At 65.1% G+C, this 16,300-nt stretch overlaps 1 protein-coding gene across 4 annotated transcripts in view; it reads right to left on the bottom strand.

Annotated features, from left to right (window-relative positions):
- The window catches only part of TRMT61A (tRNA methyltransferase 61A), a 26,696-nt gene extending 10,396 nt beyond the window's left edge, over nucleotides 1–16,300 (bottom strand). For 2 of the 4 annotated variants that reach the window (XM_078054279.1, XM_078054280.1), the window contains exons 1-2: nucleotides 15,337–16,177; nucleotides 12,747–13,013 (exon numbers count right to left, since the gene is read on the bottom strand). In XM_078054279.1, coding sequence (XP_077910405.1) covers nucleotides 12,747–13,013; nucleotides 15,337–15,844 — 775 coding nt within the window. In that variant the 5' untranslated portion in view covers nucleotides 15,845–16,177. The other 2 variants (XM_036101671.2, XM_036101670.2) reach the window with 2 other exon arrangements.

Here is a 16,300-nt window from a genome sequence, read left to right as displayed (position 1 = left end):
GCAGCGCCTGACTGGGGCCGGGCGGGCTGGAGAGGGAGCCCCGGCGGCGGCTGGCGGTGTCCCGGGAAGGGCCCAGGAGGCAGCCGCTACAGCACCATGGTAACGGCACAAAGCGCTGGCCTACTTACCCCCCCGCCCCCGCGGCGCGCCGGCACGCTGCTCCAGGAGAGGGTGCAGGGCTTTCAGGCATGGCGGGGGGGGGCTGCACACTCTGGCCTTTGGGGGCTCCCTGCCCTAGTAGCCTTGGCCCCTCCTGGCCTGCCACCCACCCATGGGTGCTGGGCCCGGCCTGTGGGTATTGTCTCCTGTTGCATGGAGGGGAGAGATGGGGTGCAGAAATGTCCAGCACCCAGGAGGTGCTCAGCCACACAAGTCCCCTCCCTGTGTCCTGGTGGCCTCAGGGGTTGCTAAAGACCTTTGGAGCCCCCCAGAAATCTCAGGGCTCTCCTTGGTGCTGCGGTGCCAGCGAGATGCAAAGTTCTCTGGATCCCGACCCCCAGTGTGGGAGGGGGCAGCCGCGAGCACTGCGGACAGAGCTCTGAGCTGCGCATACGTCCCCTCACGGGACAGGACCCACAGGAGGGCCAGGTCCCTCCACCGGCTCAGACAGCTTCTCAGCGTCCGTCATCAGGACATCGGGCCAGACCCCACTCACGGCAGGCGGGGCAGGGGGGAGGGCTGCCATTCTTTGAGGGAGGACCCCCCCCCCCCGGCCTGACAGCTCCTGTACCTGCCTCGGGGGCCCAAGCTGACCGTCCAGGGCCAGCTCCATACCCACTGCCTCCACCGGCAGGAAGCCTGCCTGGCCTGGAGCTGTGGGGACGGGGACAAGTGTTTCCAACGCCCAGGGAGGCTGAGCAAGCCGCCGGAGGAGACCTGATGCACTCGTGGGGCAGCCGGAGGGACGGGGTGACCCGTGCCGGCTGAGCCCTGTGGCGGCCACGTGGCCCGCTGTCGGTGGCCACCCTGCCCCTGCCCCACCCCGGCCCGCAGGTCTCACCCAGCAGTCATCTTTGGGGCGGGGGCCGTGCCCCGGGCAGGGAGGGCTGAGGGCCAATAAGGCCGTGAGGATACTTTGTGGAGCAGCAGGGGCCCTGCGGACAGGAAGCCCTTGGCCCCACAGGGGGTGGGTGTCTTACAGCAGCACTGCTCTAAAACCCAATGTTTTCCTGACCTCGCCTGGTGAGCTGGAAGGCCGAGGGGCGGCCCTGGGGGTGCACGTGCAGGCTCGGCCCCAGCCCTGTGCCCTGTGTGTCCCAGCTCCCCCTGGGGACCGGAGTCCCCGCCCAGCAGACATCCTCACTCCTTCATCCAGCAGCTGCTCTCTGTGTCCCCGGGCCAGCGCGCCCACCACGGCAGGGATGAGCGAACGAGGCTTGGAGGGGGCAGCCCTCGCGCACCGGTGTGTGAGTGGGGGCTGGGGGTGTCCGTCTGTGCGTTTGCACACGCGAATGGGTGTGCCCCGCCCCGGGTGCCCGCTGCAGCTGCCCTCCCCTCCTCCACCTCAGGCCCCCTAATTTATGCCATGAGGGGGGCCGTCCACTCACTTGTTCCCGGCCAGGCAGCGGCTTTGTCCCCAGGCGGATTCCCAACGGCCGCCTTTGGGAAGAAAGGGCCCTTCTCTGGCCGGCAGTGAGGTCACCAGGAGGGGCCGGACGCGCACAAAGGCCGTGGCCCCCCCACCCCACCCTGCCAGCAGCTGCCTCTTTGTCCCGAGCTCTCAGCCTAAAAGAGACCCCAAGGGGCCCCAGCTCAGCCTAGGCCAGGCCTGGCCTTCCTCCTAGGAAAGTGGATGGCGTGGGGGAGGGGCCGTCCCCTGGCTTGGCTCCCGGGGAGTGACAGCACCGGGTGAGGCGCAGACCTCACCCCAAACGCCATGCTGGGCCTGGGGCAGCTGTGGGGGGCTCGGGCTGGTGGGGGTTATCTAGGCGTGCCCCCCCCAGCAGGCAGGCAAGCAGGCTTCAGGGGCGGGGGGTGCAGGAAGGTGAGGGAGCTTGAGGTGTTAGGAGGCAGCCCTGAGAGAGGGGCAGGCAGCTAGGCCCCTGGCCTGGGGGGGCCTTGGTCATGGGGGGAGGCTCGAGGCAATGCTCCTTGCACCCCGCCACTGAATCCAGCTTCTCCCCGGATCCCATGATGCCTGGCCCGTGCGTGTATTTGCTGTGTGTGTGTGTGTGTGTGTGCATGCGCACGCACGCGCACAGGAGTGTGGTGGGGTGAGAGGGTCTGGTGGCCTGGCTGTGAGAGATGGGGGAACCCTGGTGGAGGGGCCCCAAGGGGCAGAAGGCGCTGAGTGGGGGGCGGGGAGTTGCGTGGGCAAAGGTCTGGTGGCCTGACCTAGGAGTTCAGTAAGGACTGCAGGGTGGAAGGCCGGACACGTGGACACGTGGACCTCCCTCCCTAGCCTGCTGAGCCGCCCCCCTCCCCCTCCCCCGCCAGCTGGTGGTACTTGGGCTCAGAGCTCCTTAGTAGTCTCTCCGCGGAGGGAGGAAGTGGAGCCTGAAGAGAGCAAAACAAAAGCCCTCTGCTTGTCCCAGACAAACAGAGGCCGGGCTGCACACTGGGGACAGCCGCTGGGGGCCCTCGGCCCTGCCAGACGTGGCTGCGAGCAGAGCCAGCCCTGGCCAGACTCGAGGTGGGGGTGCCAAGCCCCAGGGCCGGGGACAAAAAGCAGATGGCAGAGGACTGGGGTCCCACCAAAACCTCTAAGGTCTGCCCAGGGCTGCCTGAAGTCCCTGCATCTGGCCTCCGGGGGACCAGCCAGGAAGCATGATCAGAGGAGGCAGAGGCCAGGAGAAGGCCGCAGGCAGGGAGGGCTGGGTCACCCCAAGTTGCAGGAGCCCAGCTAGTGGGCCTGGGTCACGGAGGGTGCCAGGAGGGGGCCCGGCACTGGGAAGAGGCTGCACTCTACCCCAATGGGCCAGGCAGCCGCTGCACCCTCAAGTTGGGGGGGGCAGCAGGGCTGGGGGCTGGGGGTGGCCCAGGCCTCCAGTCCCCACCCCTCCCTGGGAAACAGCTCCTGCCCCATTGCCTAGTGCCTGGAATGTCCATTGTGCCTGTATCCTAGCAACACGCCTCAGTCACCCCTGCCGCCCCCACCCCACAGCCCGCTGCCCGCATTCCTACGCGCCCCGAGTCTCCACAGGCCTCTTGGGTATCTAGCAGCTCGGGGCCCTCCCGGCCTCTGTGTCCAGCACCTGGCTCAGGAGGCCGGGGCGCTGCTCCCTGCCACGTGCTGGCTCCCGGCTCTGCCTGAGACCAGTCCCGGGTGCACACCTCGCCTCCTTCCCTGCTTCAGTCCCACTTAGGTCTGCTTTTCTCGCAGATGTGATGACAGTAGGGAGAGCCACGAGAGGCTGCTGGGGCTGGCGGGGGGACAGGGACGGGGAAGGGGCATGGGGTCCCACGGGGCTCCTGGGTCAGGACAGCTGCCTGGGTGCCAATTACACTGCGATGAAATGGATTTCTGAGCCATTTTCTGGGGGACACGGTCAGACCTGTTAGCAGCAGTCGGACAGGGGCAGAGGGTACAGGGCTAGAAGGTGGAGACAGGGTGGTCATCTGGAGCCGGAGAGGCCAGGACAGGCGCCACCTCCAGGGTGTGGGACGGAGCCTTCTCTGGGGCAGGAAGCGAGGGGCCCTGCTGCCCCCAGCTCCCTGCCCTTCCCCCACGCTCCACGCTGGGGCCACTCTGCAGGCCCAGCCTCCACCACAGCAAACCCACCTCTGGGTCTGTGGCCGCCAGATCCGTGCCACGAAGGGCAGAGAATGGATGGCTCACTGTCGCCTTGCCGGGGACCAGCCCGCTGCCCGCCACTCCCCACCCCTTCCCTACACTGAAGACCGTAGAGAAGCACCAGGGCCCTGACAAGAGGAGCTGGTGGCCCTGGGAGGGGAGGTTGAGCGTACTGAGTCTGAGCACCCTCAGGGTCAGGGATGCTGCTGGAGAGTCCAGAGCAAACAAATGGCTGAAGCAGCCTGGGGCATTTTTCCTTTAAAAGAAGGGATCATGGAAAGTGTCTGGGAAACGCAAAAGCCGAGAAAATGCGCAGCCTTCCAGGTCCAAGGAGTCCCCGGGCTCGCTCTCTCCCCTCACCCGGTACCGTGAGGCCGGTTTTAGCCTCTTTCCCCTTCCACAGTATCATTAACACACCTAAAAAAGTGCTCGTTCCTTCAACCCGCGCAATAGCCACTCAGGCTTCCCATTTCCCAAATGTCTCATTTTGTGAAACGAGCTATTTGGTTTGTTCGAGGTGCGCGTGCAGCGTCGCCCAGCGGCCTCCCCCGCCACCCCTGGCTCGAGCACTGGGAGCCTCCGGAGACAGTCATCTCAGGAGAAGGATTTGGGGACTTGACACAAACATTCCAGCCAGGCTGAGGCAAAATTAAGCTCTAACTGACAACAGCATGGCCTTGGAGAGGGAGGTTGATGGTCTGGAAGCTTCCATGGAGTTGGCTGAGCTGCTTACGCTCAAGATGTGTTCAGTTTGCTCGTTTTAAGAAATAAAAGATGGAAGAACAGTTGGAGAGACACCACGGCCCTCTGGCAGAGACCCCTGCACCTCCACCCCCAGGTTCCAAATTCTGTAGGTCTGGGGTGGGGCCGGGAACGTGCATTTGCACCGGGCCCCTCGGATGGTTCCTGGACACACCTGTGGCCAAAGGTTAGGGCCGGCTCTGCCACGGGGAACATGAGAACTGCCTTGTGGGTTTGCAGAGTGCCTGGCCAGCAGAGTGGACGGAAGCCTGCCTTGTGGGGGAGGACACATCTGACCTTGCTACAGAGACCGCAAGTCAGGGAGGGGTGCCTGGTCTTCAGGTCCTGTCAAAGTTAAGGCCACTCAAGCATCTCTTACTCCCTTCAAAATGCCTGTTTTGAGTCCAGAGATTCCTGTCTACACCCTGCCCCAGGACACAGTGATTTCTGTCTCTCGTTGGGGTGCCCGGACCTCAGACCCACGCTCGGCTGTTGGGGACAGGCTGGGAGGGACCTGGGGACTGAGACTCAGAGGGTCCATGTGTGCCAAGTGCTTGGTGGTGGTGCACACAGAGGCTTTGTGGGAGTGTGGGGAGGACGGGGAGGGGAGCAGGGGGATTCAGGGCAAAGGGCCTGAGGGCTTGGAGACACAGGAGCCCCCAGAATCCTCCCCACTGCCGCCTTTATCCACCACAGAAGGAAGGAGGGCCCCAGAGGGAGTCAGAAGGGGGCTCAGGAGATAAAGGGCAAGGTGGGCCAGAGAGCAGAACTCCCTCATCCACCTGTGCTGGCTGGTGGCCAAGGGGGCTAGGGGTGGCCTTGCCTGGCGGGGAGGGGGTGCAGGGCCAACCCGTTCACAGATTCTCCTCCCCACCCCGGCCCCTCTGCTTCTTCTAAAAATGTGCCCCCACCCAGCCTGTCCCCCTTTGAAGGGACAGATGTCAGGGAGAAAGCTGATTACTGTCAGAGGCTGGAGGCTGTGACCGGAGCTCTCGGTGAGGGTGACCCAATTCCGAGCTATTCTCAGCCTGGTGGGAGCCGAGTTATTCCCTCCCGCCGACGCGGCTGTTCCGGAGGCAGCCTGACTTTGAAATGCCCTCCCCCGCCGTCGGGGCCCAGGCCGGCTCGGGGAGGCCCGCGGTCCCACGCCCCGCCCTGCTCGCCCCGGCCGCGGCCGCACCCACACCGCAGGGGCTCCCTCCCCAGCCCGCCGGGAGGGTAGGCCGCGCACCCCCAGGTGCCCGCGGGACCGCTCGCCCCTCCTGCGCCTGAGCCCGAGGCCGCCACAGAGAAGGGCGGGCGCGAGCAGGGCAGGGCCCGGGGGGAGCCGCGAAGGGCGGGCAGCGCCCAGTTCACAGCAGCCCGGCCCCGCACGCCAACAGGCCCGGCTGAGGAGGCCAGGGAGCCGCCCCGCCAGACCTGGGAGTGCACGGCGGGGGGGGCGGGTTGGTGTTTGTTAGGCCCGTGTCTGGGTGCCGGCTAGCACCTAACCCCAAAGCCGTGGCGGTCAACGAAGAGCCGTGGGCCCGTGGCCAGCCTGGGGTTCTCGCAGTTCCGTTTTATTACACACTTAACTGTAAGCACGGGGAGCGCATGAGCTGGATTTTCCAGAGAAGTCTCAACGTCAAACCGCCTCTGCCATTATCCTGATCAACTAGTCAAGCGCCCCTGAAGCAAACAGCTATTCAAGGGCCTCACATTGCAAAGGACATTCTCAGATGGACCCAGAAGCGGCCCCAAAATTCTGGCCTCGGAATCTGCAACAGACTGAGGGCTTCCTGGAGGTGGGGGCAGCGGTAGCTCCCACTAGTGATGATAATCATAGAGCCGTTCTAGGGCGCCAGGCTGGCTCTGTTGGGAGAGCGCACAAATCTTGATCTCAGGGCCATGAGTTCGAGCCCCACCATGGGTGTAGAGATTATTCAAAAAAATAAATTTTAACTTAAAAAATATATGTATCAGAAACGTTCTGTGAGGACTGACTGAGCAAACGCTGGTGCGATACTTCATCTCTGGCAGCAATTCCCCACCCCCATGTCAAGGCAGGCACTGTGTTCACCCTCCTCTCTGCCAGGAGGACGGAGGTGACTTGTCACCGTGGCGCCACAGGGAGGACGGGAAGCAGGCAGGCTCAGAGCCTGGGCCCTTAAGTGCTTGCACCCCCCCAGTGGAGGGCAGAGTGGAGCCTGGGCAGCCCCGCTACGGCTCAAGTCCAAATCCCTCGTCCCTCTGTGACTGCAGGGGCCACCTGCTGGCAAGGCCTTCCCGACTGTCCCAACCCCCAACTTCCACCTGCCCCCCCCGAGTTTAACCCCCTTCCCTTGCTTTGCTTCCACCGTGCACTTCTCACCTGCACTCTGGGCCTGGTTCCCAGGAGCCCTGCAAGGGCAGGCTGGGCTGCCCTGAATGTCTGGGTCCTCAGCACCAGGAGGGGCTTGGTCCGCACTTGCTGGGCGGGGGGGTAGCACCCCGTGAGGCTGGCGAGGGCAGGATTCTGAGATTTGGGCACAATTGGGCAGCCCCCCCTCACCCTCCCTCCTGAGGGCATCAAGGGCCAAGACCTCCAGCAGGGCTGCCCCTGGGGATTCTCTCACCTGAGGCCCGGCCAGGAGGCAGGGCCATCCCCAGGCTGCCTCTGGGCAGACTGGGGCACTGTGTCTGGGCGGCCAGTCTGTGCTTCGAGCAGCCTTGCGAACAGGGCAGGCAGCTACCAGCTGGGAGGAGGTGCCCCCACACCTACTCAAACTCCCCGCTGGCACTCCCATCGTACTCTTCCCGGCCTGCCTGACGTCTCCTGCCCCAGGCCTGCCCACTCCCACCTGGTAAGGCCTCCTGCTCAGCCTCCCCCAACTTCCACCCGCCCTTTCAGCCCCCGCATGGCTGTCACCTCTTCTGAGGAGTCTTCCAGGATTACAGCAGAACTCTCCCCTTTGGCCTCTGTGGTCACAACCTAGGGGACCACACAGGGTGGGAGAGGGTCTGGGAGTCCCTGGTGGGCAGGCAGAAGCCAGAGGCCTGCATCCCAGTGAGTCTCATCTCCTCTGGGCCTCAGTTTCTCCACCTGTGCAGTGAGCTAGGGTGGGGCAGGAATAGCATCATCTCCCTGGGCCTGGAGTCCCACATAGCCTGCCTGCCCTGCCTTCAGCAACAGGTTAGAGGCAGGGGGCCCACATCTCTTGGAAGACAGAGGCGGGGGTGGGGAGGGAGGTTGGTGGGCCACAGATCTAGACAGTAGGGGTGAGGGGGGCAGGTGTGGGGAAGTCCACCCGCTGTCCTGTCTTCGTGGAGCAAACAACCCTTGTCACACTGCTTGACAGGGTGTGGCCCCCAGGGGCCTGGCATCCATTATATCACCCACCGCCTGTCCGAAATCCAGCCCCGGGCCCCAGACCACGCCACCTCAGGGGCTCCTGCTAGAGGCGAGCCCCTCACAGGCAGGTGAGGGCGAAGCAGGCCAGGGCAGGGGAAGCACGTATCAGGGCTGAGAAGGGCAAGGCCCAGGGGACTTCCTGGGGGAAGTGGCTGGAGCCAGCCTCTACGGAGGCCAAAGCCGACTCTAACCCTGTCGGTAGGGCAGGATCCTGGGCTGGGGCCCTGGGAGCAGGTGAGCCAGGAGCTCTAGGCCTTCAGGAGCTCTAGGCCTCCAGGGGCTCTAGGCCTCCAGGGGCTCTAGGCCTTCAGGGGCTCCAGGCCTCCAGGGGCTCTAGGCCTTCAGGCGGGCAGCCGTGGAGGCAGTGAGACGTGTGACTGGGCGGGTACAGGAATTTCCAGGAAAAACGGAGCGTCACTGGAGTGTCTGGGTGAATCCTTGCCCTGTGACCAGCCCCATGCCGCTGACTCTCGGAGGTGATGGTCACTGACCTGCTGATCCAGTCATGCACTCACCATGGGCGCTGGCCCTGCCTCTGGACTCTGGCTTCCCTTCTGCCAAACTGGGGCACTATTCAGCGTTGGGATCGCAGGCCGGGAGACGTGAGGGCTGAGAACGGTGGAGCAGGATGCTCCTGCCTGAGGTTGGCGGTGGCCGGCAGAGAGACATTTGAGGGGGTCTTACAAAAGGTGCACAGGAGTTCCCGGGGGGCTCGGGGCCACATGGAGCTCCAAGCTGAGGTCGAATGGAGCCTGGATGGCTACCTGGGATGAGGCTGATGCCCAGGGGCTCGTGTGGGGCCTGGCAGCACAGCTGAGGGGCTGGAGGGTCCCCCTGGACTTCAGAGCTGCCCTGGGCCAGGTACGTGTACGAGCAGGGGCAGGCGTGCAGGTCTCCTGACCCCAATCCTCCAGCTCCCACAGGCCCAGGGATGCCCAGGGCTGGAGTCTGGGCCACCATGCTCAGCCCCACATGGAAGAAGGAGCACACATGGGCACCCGTGTGCTCTGCAGAGCGTGCAGGCTTATGCCCTGCGGCAGGCATCTTGCCTGCCTCTCTCCAAGGCCAGGGTAAGGCACAGGTCCCTCCTCTGTCCCCCAAGCTAGGCATTTGCTCAGAGCTCAGGACAGGTCCTGGGAGGGAGAATAAGACCCCTGGGCTGGTGGTTCCAGGGCCGCAGAGGAACTCTGATGGGACTCAGGTCCTGCTAGGAGCCTGGGCAGGAGAGGGGAGGCCCCCCAGCCCTGTAATGCTGCCCCCAAGAGACCAGTCCTCCAGTAGGCCCACCTCACCTGGCACCTTTGCAAGGACTCAGGCCTGAATGTGGCCTGGGTCTGGAAGGGCAGACCTGTGTGTGCGGGGGGGTCCTTCTTGAGATCTAGGCCCTTCCGGAAGCACAAGAGGCGGCGCCTGCTATGAATGAATGCAAGGCCAAGCCAGGCTGTGAAGGGAGGGTCCAGTGCTCTGGGATGGACACATGGACACACACACACACACACACACACACGCAGACCCTCCTCCTCCTCCACTAGGACAAGTGGCCCTTTCTGTGGCTGAGTGGGGGTGGCCACACACTCGCCCCTTTGTCCATCATGTCCCAGGCTGCTGTCCTGGAGTCCAGGGCCCCCGGGACAGGGAGAGGAAGGAGCAGGGGCCAGGGCGCTGGTGTGGGGGGAGGCCCGGCCAGGGCACTGGCGTGGGGGGCACCGAAGAGACCAGGGAGCACGGCGGCGGCAAGAGTGTTTATTGCTCTGCCAGGCACGGTCGGGAGCCAGCCCCCGGGGCACACTTCCCTGGGGCTCTTGTCCCAGCATGGAAAACAGAAGCTCTTGAGGACAGGTGAGGCCAAGGGCAGACGCTCAGACCCTTCACGCAACCGAGGCCGGCAGGGATGCCAGGCACCCGGCCCAGAGCTGGAGACCAGGGCCAGGCAGGTGACACGGAGTACGGCCCTCCGTCCTGGACGCACCCCCGTGCCCCCAGCAGTCCTGTGAGGGGCAGGGGCACCCAAGCAGCCCCGGGGCTGGACAGCCGGGGTTCCAACAGCTCTGAGAGGGCTGGGCCGGGTCACCTCAGGCACTTTACTGTCCCCCTCAGGCTCCTGGCTAAGTGGCACTCTGTTCTCACTGACACGCCGGGGCTCTGGCTGGACCAGGGCCACGGAAGGCACTTCCAGTGGCGGGAGAAGCGTGGCAGACGGGCAAGGCTGCCCGGGCCCCATCCCTCCCATGGGAGGGGGTACAGGGCACTCCCACTTGGCCTGTAAGGTCCTCATGGCGGGGGGTGCTCAGGCCTCAGGCCACCCAGCAAGCCCACCTCTCCCTCCCCCAGCCCAGCACCGTCAGCTCCTGGGGGAAGAGGGGCTAGCCCACAGACCCAGTGGTCCTCCTCCTGCGAGTCCTGGCTCCCTCACCCCCCTGCCAGTTTGGGGCTACTTGGGAAGGGGTCAGGGCCCCACCACCTACACCCCTTGGCCTCAACAGCCAGAAGAGCCGGTGACAGCAGAGACTGTGGCAACAGACAGCAGCAGGACAGGGGCGAGGGGCGGGAGACGTTCCCACCCGGAGGGGACCGGGCCGCCCCCAGAGGCCCCCAAGCCCCGCCCCGCCCCGCCCGCCGCATGTTCTGTCTAAACACAGGCCCCAGCAGGCGTGCGCTGACCATATAAGGTGGCCTGTGCTGAGCGGCACCCCTGCCCCCTCCGCGGGCCCTGGGCTCCCTGCGGCTCCCGGCGGGAGGCCCACTAGCCCGGGGTCTTGGTGGCGAAGGTCAGGTAGCCCGTGTGGCCCACGGCCTCCTTCGTGGGCGTGCCGCTGCGGAAGGGGCGGGCGCCGGGCCCCGGGCCGGGCCCCAGGTCGGGCGCAGGCAGGCTGACGGTGCGCACGCTGTAGAGCCGCGGGAGCACCTCCACGGTGCTCAGTTCCGAGAAGCCGCGCGCCGCCAGCGCCTGGCAGGTGCGCTGCACTTGCTCGATGCACGGCGAGAAGGAGCAGAAGCGCCCACCTGTGGGGAGCCAGGCCCGGGGTCAGAGGGCAGCGGGGCACGGGCGCCAGGTGGCCGAGGGCTGCCCCCCCCAGCCCCCCGGGCGGCAGGCGTGGGTCCAGACCGTGGTGGGGCCGTGGGCAGAGAACCGGTGGCGCAGGAGCTCCCCTGGAGCCACGTGGAAGGGACCGCTTAGGCCGAGCCCACGACCCTGATTTCATCTGGACTTCGGCACTGCCACCTTGCACTTCCACGCGGAAGCCGAAGGTTGGGGCCGGGGCGAACCATGGGGTCAGGGTCAGGGCGGGGCCTTGGCGGCAGCCGCCACAACACTACGCTCGGAACAGCTCCAACCACCCAGGGCGGCGGTGGCGGTGGGGGAAGGGCTTCACAGGCGGTGGGGGCTGCTGCTGTCACAGGAAATTAGAGGCTGTCACCTACTCTGGGGAACAGGAGGCGCCTACTCTGAGCAGTGCCTGACGGCCAAGGATGACGGGGTGCAGGCGGGAGCCGACAGCCCCTTCCTGCCACCTCCCACCAGGGCCCACCCGCAGTGTCCCTCAGCCTGGCCCGGGTCCAGCCCATGTCCCTGTCCTAGCAGGGAAGCCTCGGCGGGAAAGGGACATAGCCGGACGAGTCCTCAAATGGCCCCGAGGCCTGGTCACCTCAGCCACACCTGGGGACACAGACCCCCCAGACAGGTCTTCAAGAAGGTGTAGGCTTGGAGAAGGGACCAGGAGTGTGAAGCCAGCCCAGAAGGGATGCAGGGTCATCCCCAAGAAGGGACCCGAGCCCTACGCATACTGCTAGGAAAACAGGCCCCACCCGGTGAGGGACAGAGCCTGGGGTCAGGTTCACAGAGCAAGCAGGCAGGCCACTGGAAAATGCAAGGCCCACAAATAAGGTGGGAACCTCTGGGACCAGAACGAGCAGACACAGCAAGAGTGCCAAGGAGGGGGCTTAGAGGAACACGGGGGATGGAGACAACAGATGGCGCGGCTCCCCGGGGGCTAGCCACCAGGAAGGAACCTTGGCAACAGGAGGAAGGCCTGGGAGTGTGACGCCCTGCCCTTGGCCCAGGCTGGGCGGCTGGCTCCGGCCTCCGTGGGACTGGTACCCAGGCCTGCAGTGTCTGGGGGCAAAGCCGGAAGCATGGAGGTGTAGGGAAGCAGGGCCCACCGTGGCAGAGCCCAGGGACACAACGGGACCCGCTGGGAGCCGTTGCCTAGAGTGCCTCGCTCTTGGAGAAGCACCTTGGCACCTGTCTTTCGGAGGGGCAGCCCTTCCCCTGGGGCACCCTGGGCTCCCTCTCTGCCCTCCCCGGCTGCACTGCTCAGCAGGGAGGGGGGAAGGGGCCCTGGCTGCCTGGGCTGGCTCCTTCTCCAGAAAAGGGAAAAACCCAGGGCCTCACCAGCGCCTCCCTGGCAAAGAGCCAACCTTCCCGCCTCCTTCCCGCCTCCACATCCAGCATCTTCCCTAAAAGAGGCCGGTTCGCCGACTTGTGGCTGGGGGGAAGGGAGACTCTGCTGGCAAGGGCTGGGGTTAGGGGCTGACCTCCGACCTCTAAAATGTCTCGTGGCATGGGTCCCCCCTCTCACTGACATGGAGCCGCTACATTCCCCAGGGAACACAGACATCTCCCAGGTCCGGGGGCGAGCGAGGCAAGGCCAAGGAGCAGGGGCTCAGCTGGAGCCGCCTTCTCCCCAGATCTTACTCCTCCCAACCCCACCCTCTCACGGGTTGACTTCCCGTGAGTCCTCAGCCAGCCTGACCCACCCCGATTTCGGGCCAAAAGGGGTCCTGGCCTAGCCAGGCTGTGTGGCCCGGTGGTTTCTGACCCCTCTGGGCTTCAGGTGACCCACACCCAAGGCCGGGCCCAGGAGCTCAGTCCCCAGGGCCGCACCAGAACCCCCACTGTACCTTCAACCTTGAGGGCATCCCAGGCATGGCCCACAGCCTCCCAAGGAGACGGGATGTCCAGGAAAACAGCATCTGCCACGTGGCTCACACCAAAGCCGCTGCGGCACACGTCCTGGTTGCGCACCGTCACCCAGCGGCCCACTCGATGCTCCTGGAACTCCTCCCGAGCCTTCTCCGCCCGCTGCTGGTGGAACTCCACGGTGTGCAGGTGGCCCGTGGGCGCGATGGTGCGGATGATGGCGTGGGACACGGAGCCGCTGCCGGTGCCTGGCGGGACAGGACGGGTGTCAGGCAGGACGCTGCGACACTCAAGAAACAACTCCACCCTCATCCTGGAAAGACCCACACAGGGCCCACGGGGACAGACGATCCCGGTTACTCATGTGCAATCACTCCCAGAGCTGCCCGCCAGGTCTCGGCTGCCCAGGGTCTGGTTAGCTGGGGCTGCACTGGGCCTGGGTGGGGACAGGACCTGGGGCTTATTTCCTGAGTCTGCTGTGGGCCCAGGGGGGAGAGTGGAAGCCCTGCCCAATCCCAGCGCCAGAGGCCCCGTAGGGTCTAGACAGAGCAGAGGGGGCAGCAGGTTGGGCCTGTCCCCCAACCCTCCACCTGGTGGCTGGTCCTGAGCCCCCTCCCCCCGAGCTCCTGGCCCACTTAGGTCGGTCTGCCCCCCGTGCCCCTCACCTGCCTCCACCACACAGGGTGAGAGGGTGGGGCAGCCCTGCCCTCACTCTGCGCAGCCTCACGGTGCCGTGACACGGCAACCAGCCAGCCACACAGCTCCAGTCTTCCGTGTCATCGTCCCCCAGTTCTCTTCCAACTGCACTGGCCACTCCTCAGCTGCCTTCAGCCGCCCCCTGCTTGACTTCCCACCTGGCAGCGCCCAGCGGGGCTGTGTCCCCGCCCCCGCCATGACCTCCCCTCACCCCGCGGTTTCCAGTGCCAGTCTTGATGAACACTCCCCAAAGCCATGTCCCGACTCCTACTAGTGTCCAGTGCACGCACGCCACCTCCCCTCAACAGCCGACCAGCGCTCGGCATGAACAAGGGCAAAGCTGGATCCGCTCCAATCCCAAACCCCTCCCTGCCAAGCCTTTCCCGGCCCAGTCAGCGACACCCAGAGCTCAGACAGGCACCCCAGAGGTGCCCTCGACTCCCTGCTCCACCCCGCATTCGACCCACTGGGAACTTGTGTCTTCCCCCCATCCCCACCCTGCCACCACACTGCCTGGGCCCTCCCTCCTGGCTTTGTAACCACCCCCAGACGGGCCAGCTGCCTTCCATCCTGCCTCAAACACAGCAGAGTCAGACCCCTGACGGCCCTCTGAGCTGCGCCCGTTTCCTCCTGACCTCACTGCCTGCTCCTGCCACACTGGCCTCCGTGCTGGGCCCCTACTCAGGGCCTTTGCACGGCTCGCCCTTGGGGGGACACCCTCCCTTGGCTCTTGGTAGTGCCTCCAACTCATCATTCCCAGCTGAACGTCCCCTTGTCAGAGGTCTTCCCTGACCAACCTAGCTGAAGGGACCCCTGGGAGTCACCCTCAAACACGTAGTCCTGTTTTACCAGCCTCACAGCAATCAACAGCACTGAACTGGTGACACTGGGCTTACTATCTGCTCAGGGAAGCAAAAACCCGGCCTGTCTTGTTCACGGCTGGACCCACAGTTCCTAGACTGGGAGCGGGAACACCAGAGCCCAGAAGCATGCCCACTACACAGACAGGAGCAGGGGATGGCGCCGTCTTGAAGCCTTGCAGTCCATCCGCCACCTGCACCCCATGTCCCCTGTGGCTGAGCAGTTGGCCTCTGCCCAGCCCCTGCCCACCGTCTGACCCACAGCCCAGGTTATGCATCTGACTCTTCCCATTTCAAAGTGTTTGGCTGGGTAACAGGAACCATCCAATTGCCCACATGGAGAGGAACAAATGGCCTGAAGTCCTCAGAAAGTTGGAAGCAGTGATGTTGGGAACTCATCGTAACCTTCGAGCCCCGCTACGCAGCCCACGAGGAACATGCTGGAAATCTAGGTGCATGTGGGCTGGGCTGTTCTTGGCTGGGCTGTATGCTTCAATCTCCATCCCAGGCGGCCCCAGCACCCGTGTGTATGCGTGTGCGTGTGTAAGAGCCAGGACCGACCTCAGGCCTTGGACTCAGTGACAGTGGTGCTGGCCAAGGGTGAGCTTGAGGCAGTCTCCCCACCTACAATGAGCACCTCAGAGCAGCCCTGGCCTCCCTCCAGGAAAGGGCAACTCTCAGCCCTGTCAGCAAAAAGGTAGGGAACGACAGTCAGCGCCTAGGCCAGAGCCGACTGGCACTCTGGCCCTGCCCCACCAAGGCAGGCAGGACTCTCACTGAACACCAGCTCCTCAGGAGGGAATCGCTGGTCCTGCACCACCAACTCTCAACCAGATCTGCTGCTTCTCACTCCCTGTGCTCAGCTCCCCAGAAACCTCCCGGCAAAAGAGAGGCTGCGCAACCATGCCGCCTGTCCTCTGGAAGGGCAGGCTGGAGGCTGTCTGGATGTTGGGTGTGATCTCCACCTTCAGGTCAATTTTTCAGAATTAGAACTGAGGTAGCCCAAAGAACTCACCGGATTCACAGACCACAGAACCAGGCCGAAGCTCCAGCATCATGGTGAGCAGAGCAATGTCGGTGGAGTAGAGAATCTGGGTGCGGTGTGGCAGGTTCAGTGTCCAGAGCTCAGGCGTGGGGTGCAGCACGTACACCCAGCCCCCTCGGCCACAGGTCACCTTGGAGCCGAAGGGGCGGCCGATGAGGTCTACTGAGTGCCGCAGGACACCATGCCGGGTCTGGGTCTGTGCCCCACGCTGCACACGCACCGCTACCATCGCACCGTGGCCCAGTGACAGGATGGCCGTATCACCCTCTTTGATCAGCTCCTCATACGCCACGAAGCTCATGGTGCTGCTACCTGGCAGGTGCCTGGGACCTGGGAGGAAGTGTGTCAGCATGAGCGTGTAACGGTGCCAGGAGGGTGCACCTGGAATCTGGGGACGGGGCTGAGAGGCCCAGAACCCACGCGGTGTCCCTGGCTGCACCCTGGCCTGACATGTTAAGCCCTCCTTGGTCTGGCTCATAAGACACAAGTCACTGGCCCAAATCACAGATGGAGAAACTGAAGCGGGGCCATGGCAGAGGACGGGCCCCAGATCTCCCACCAGGCAAGGACCAGGAGACCAGGAGACTGGCTCCCACGCTCCAGGTGCGAGATGAGGAGCCGGCCGCCGGCGGGGCAGCGGCCGGTGCTCTGTGCTATCGCCTCCACGCCGGGCTCCATTCCGCGGAATGCCCCCCTCTCCTCAGTCTCCCCCCAGACGGGCTTCCAGGGGGCCGGGCGGAGAGGTAAGCGCCCTCCGGAAGGGGTGGGGGTGCGCCCGCCCGGCCGGCACAGGGCGGGGGGGCCGCGCGGAGTCTCACCCGCCACGCGCGGCGGGGTCCCACTCCCGGACGCTCCGCACGTGGCGCCGCGACAGCGGCTCCGCACTTCCGGCCCGGGCCTGGCGCCCAGCGATGGCGTCACGCGCCTCGCGGCG

This window comes from Halichoerus grypus, chromosome 8 (genome assembly GCF_964656455.1).
Source record: "Halichoerus grypus chromosome 8, mHalGry1.hap1.1, whole genome shotgun sequence".
NCBI lineage: Eukaryota > Metazoa > Chordata > Mammalia > Carnivora > Phocidae > Halichoerus > Halichoerus grypus.
This window is presented reverse-complemented; position numbering and strand designations above follow the sequence as displayed.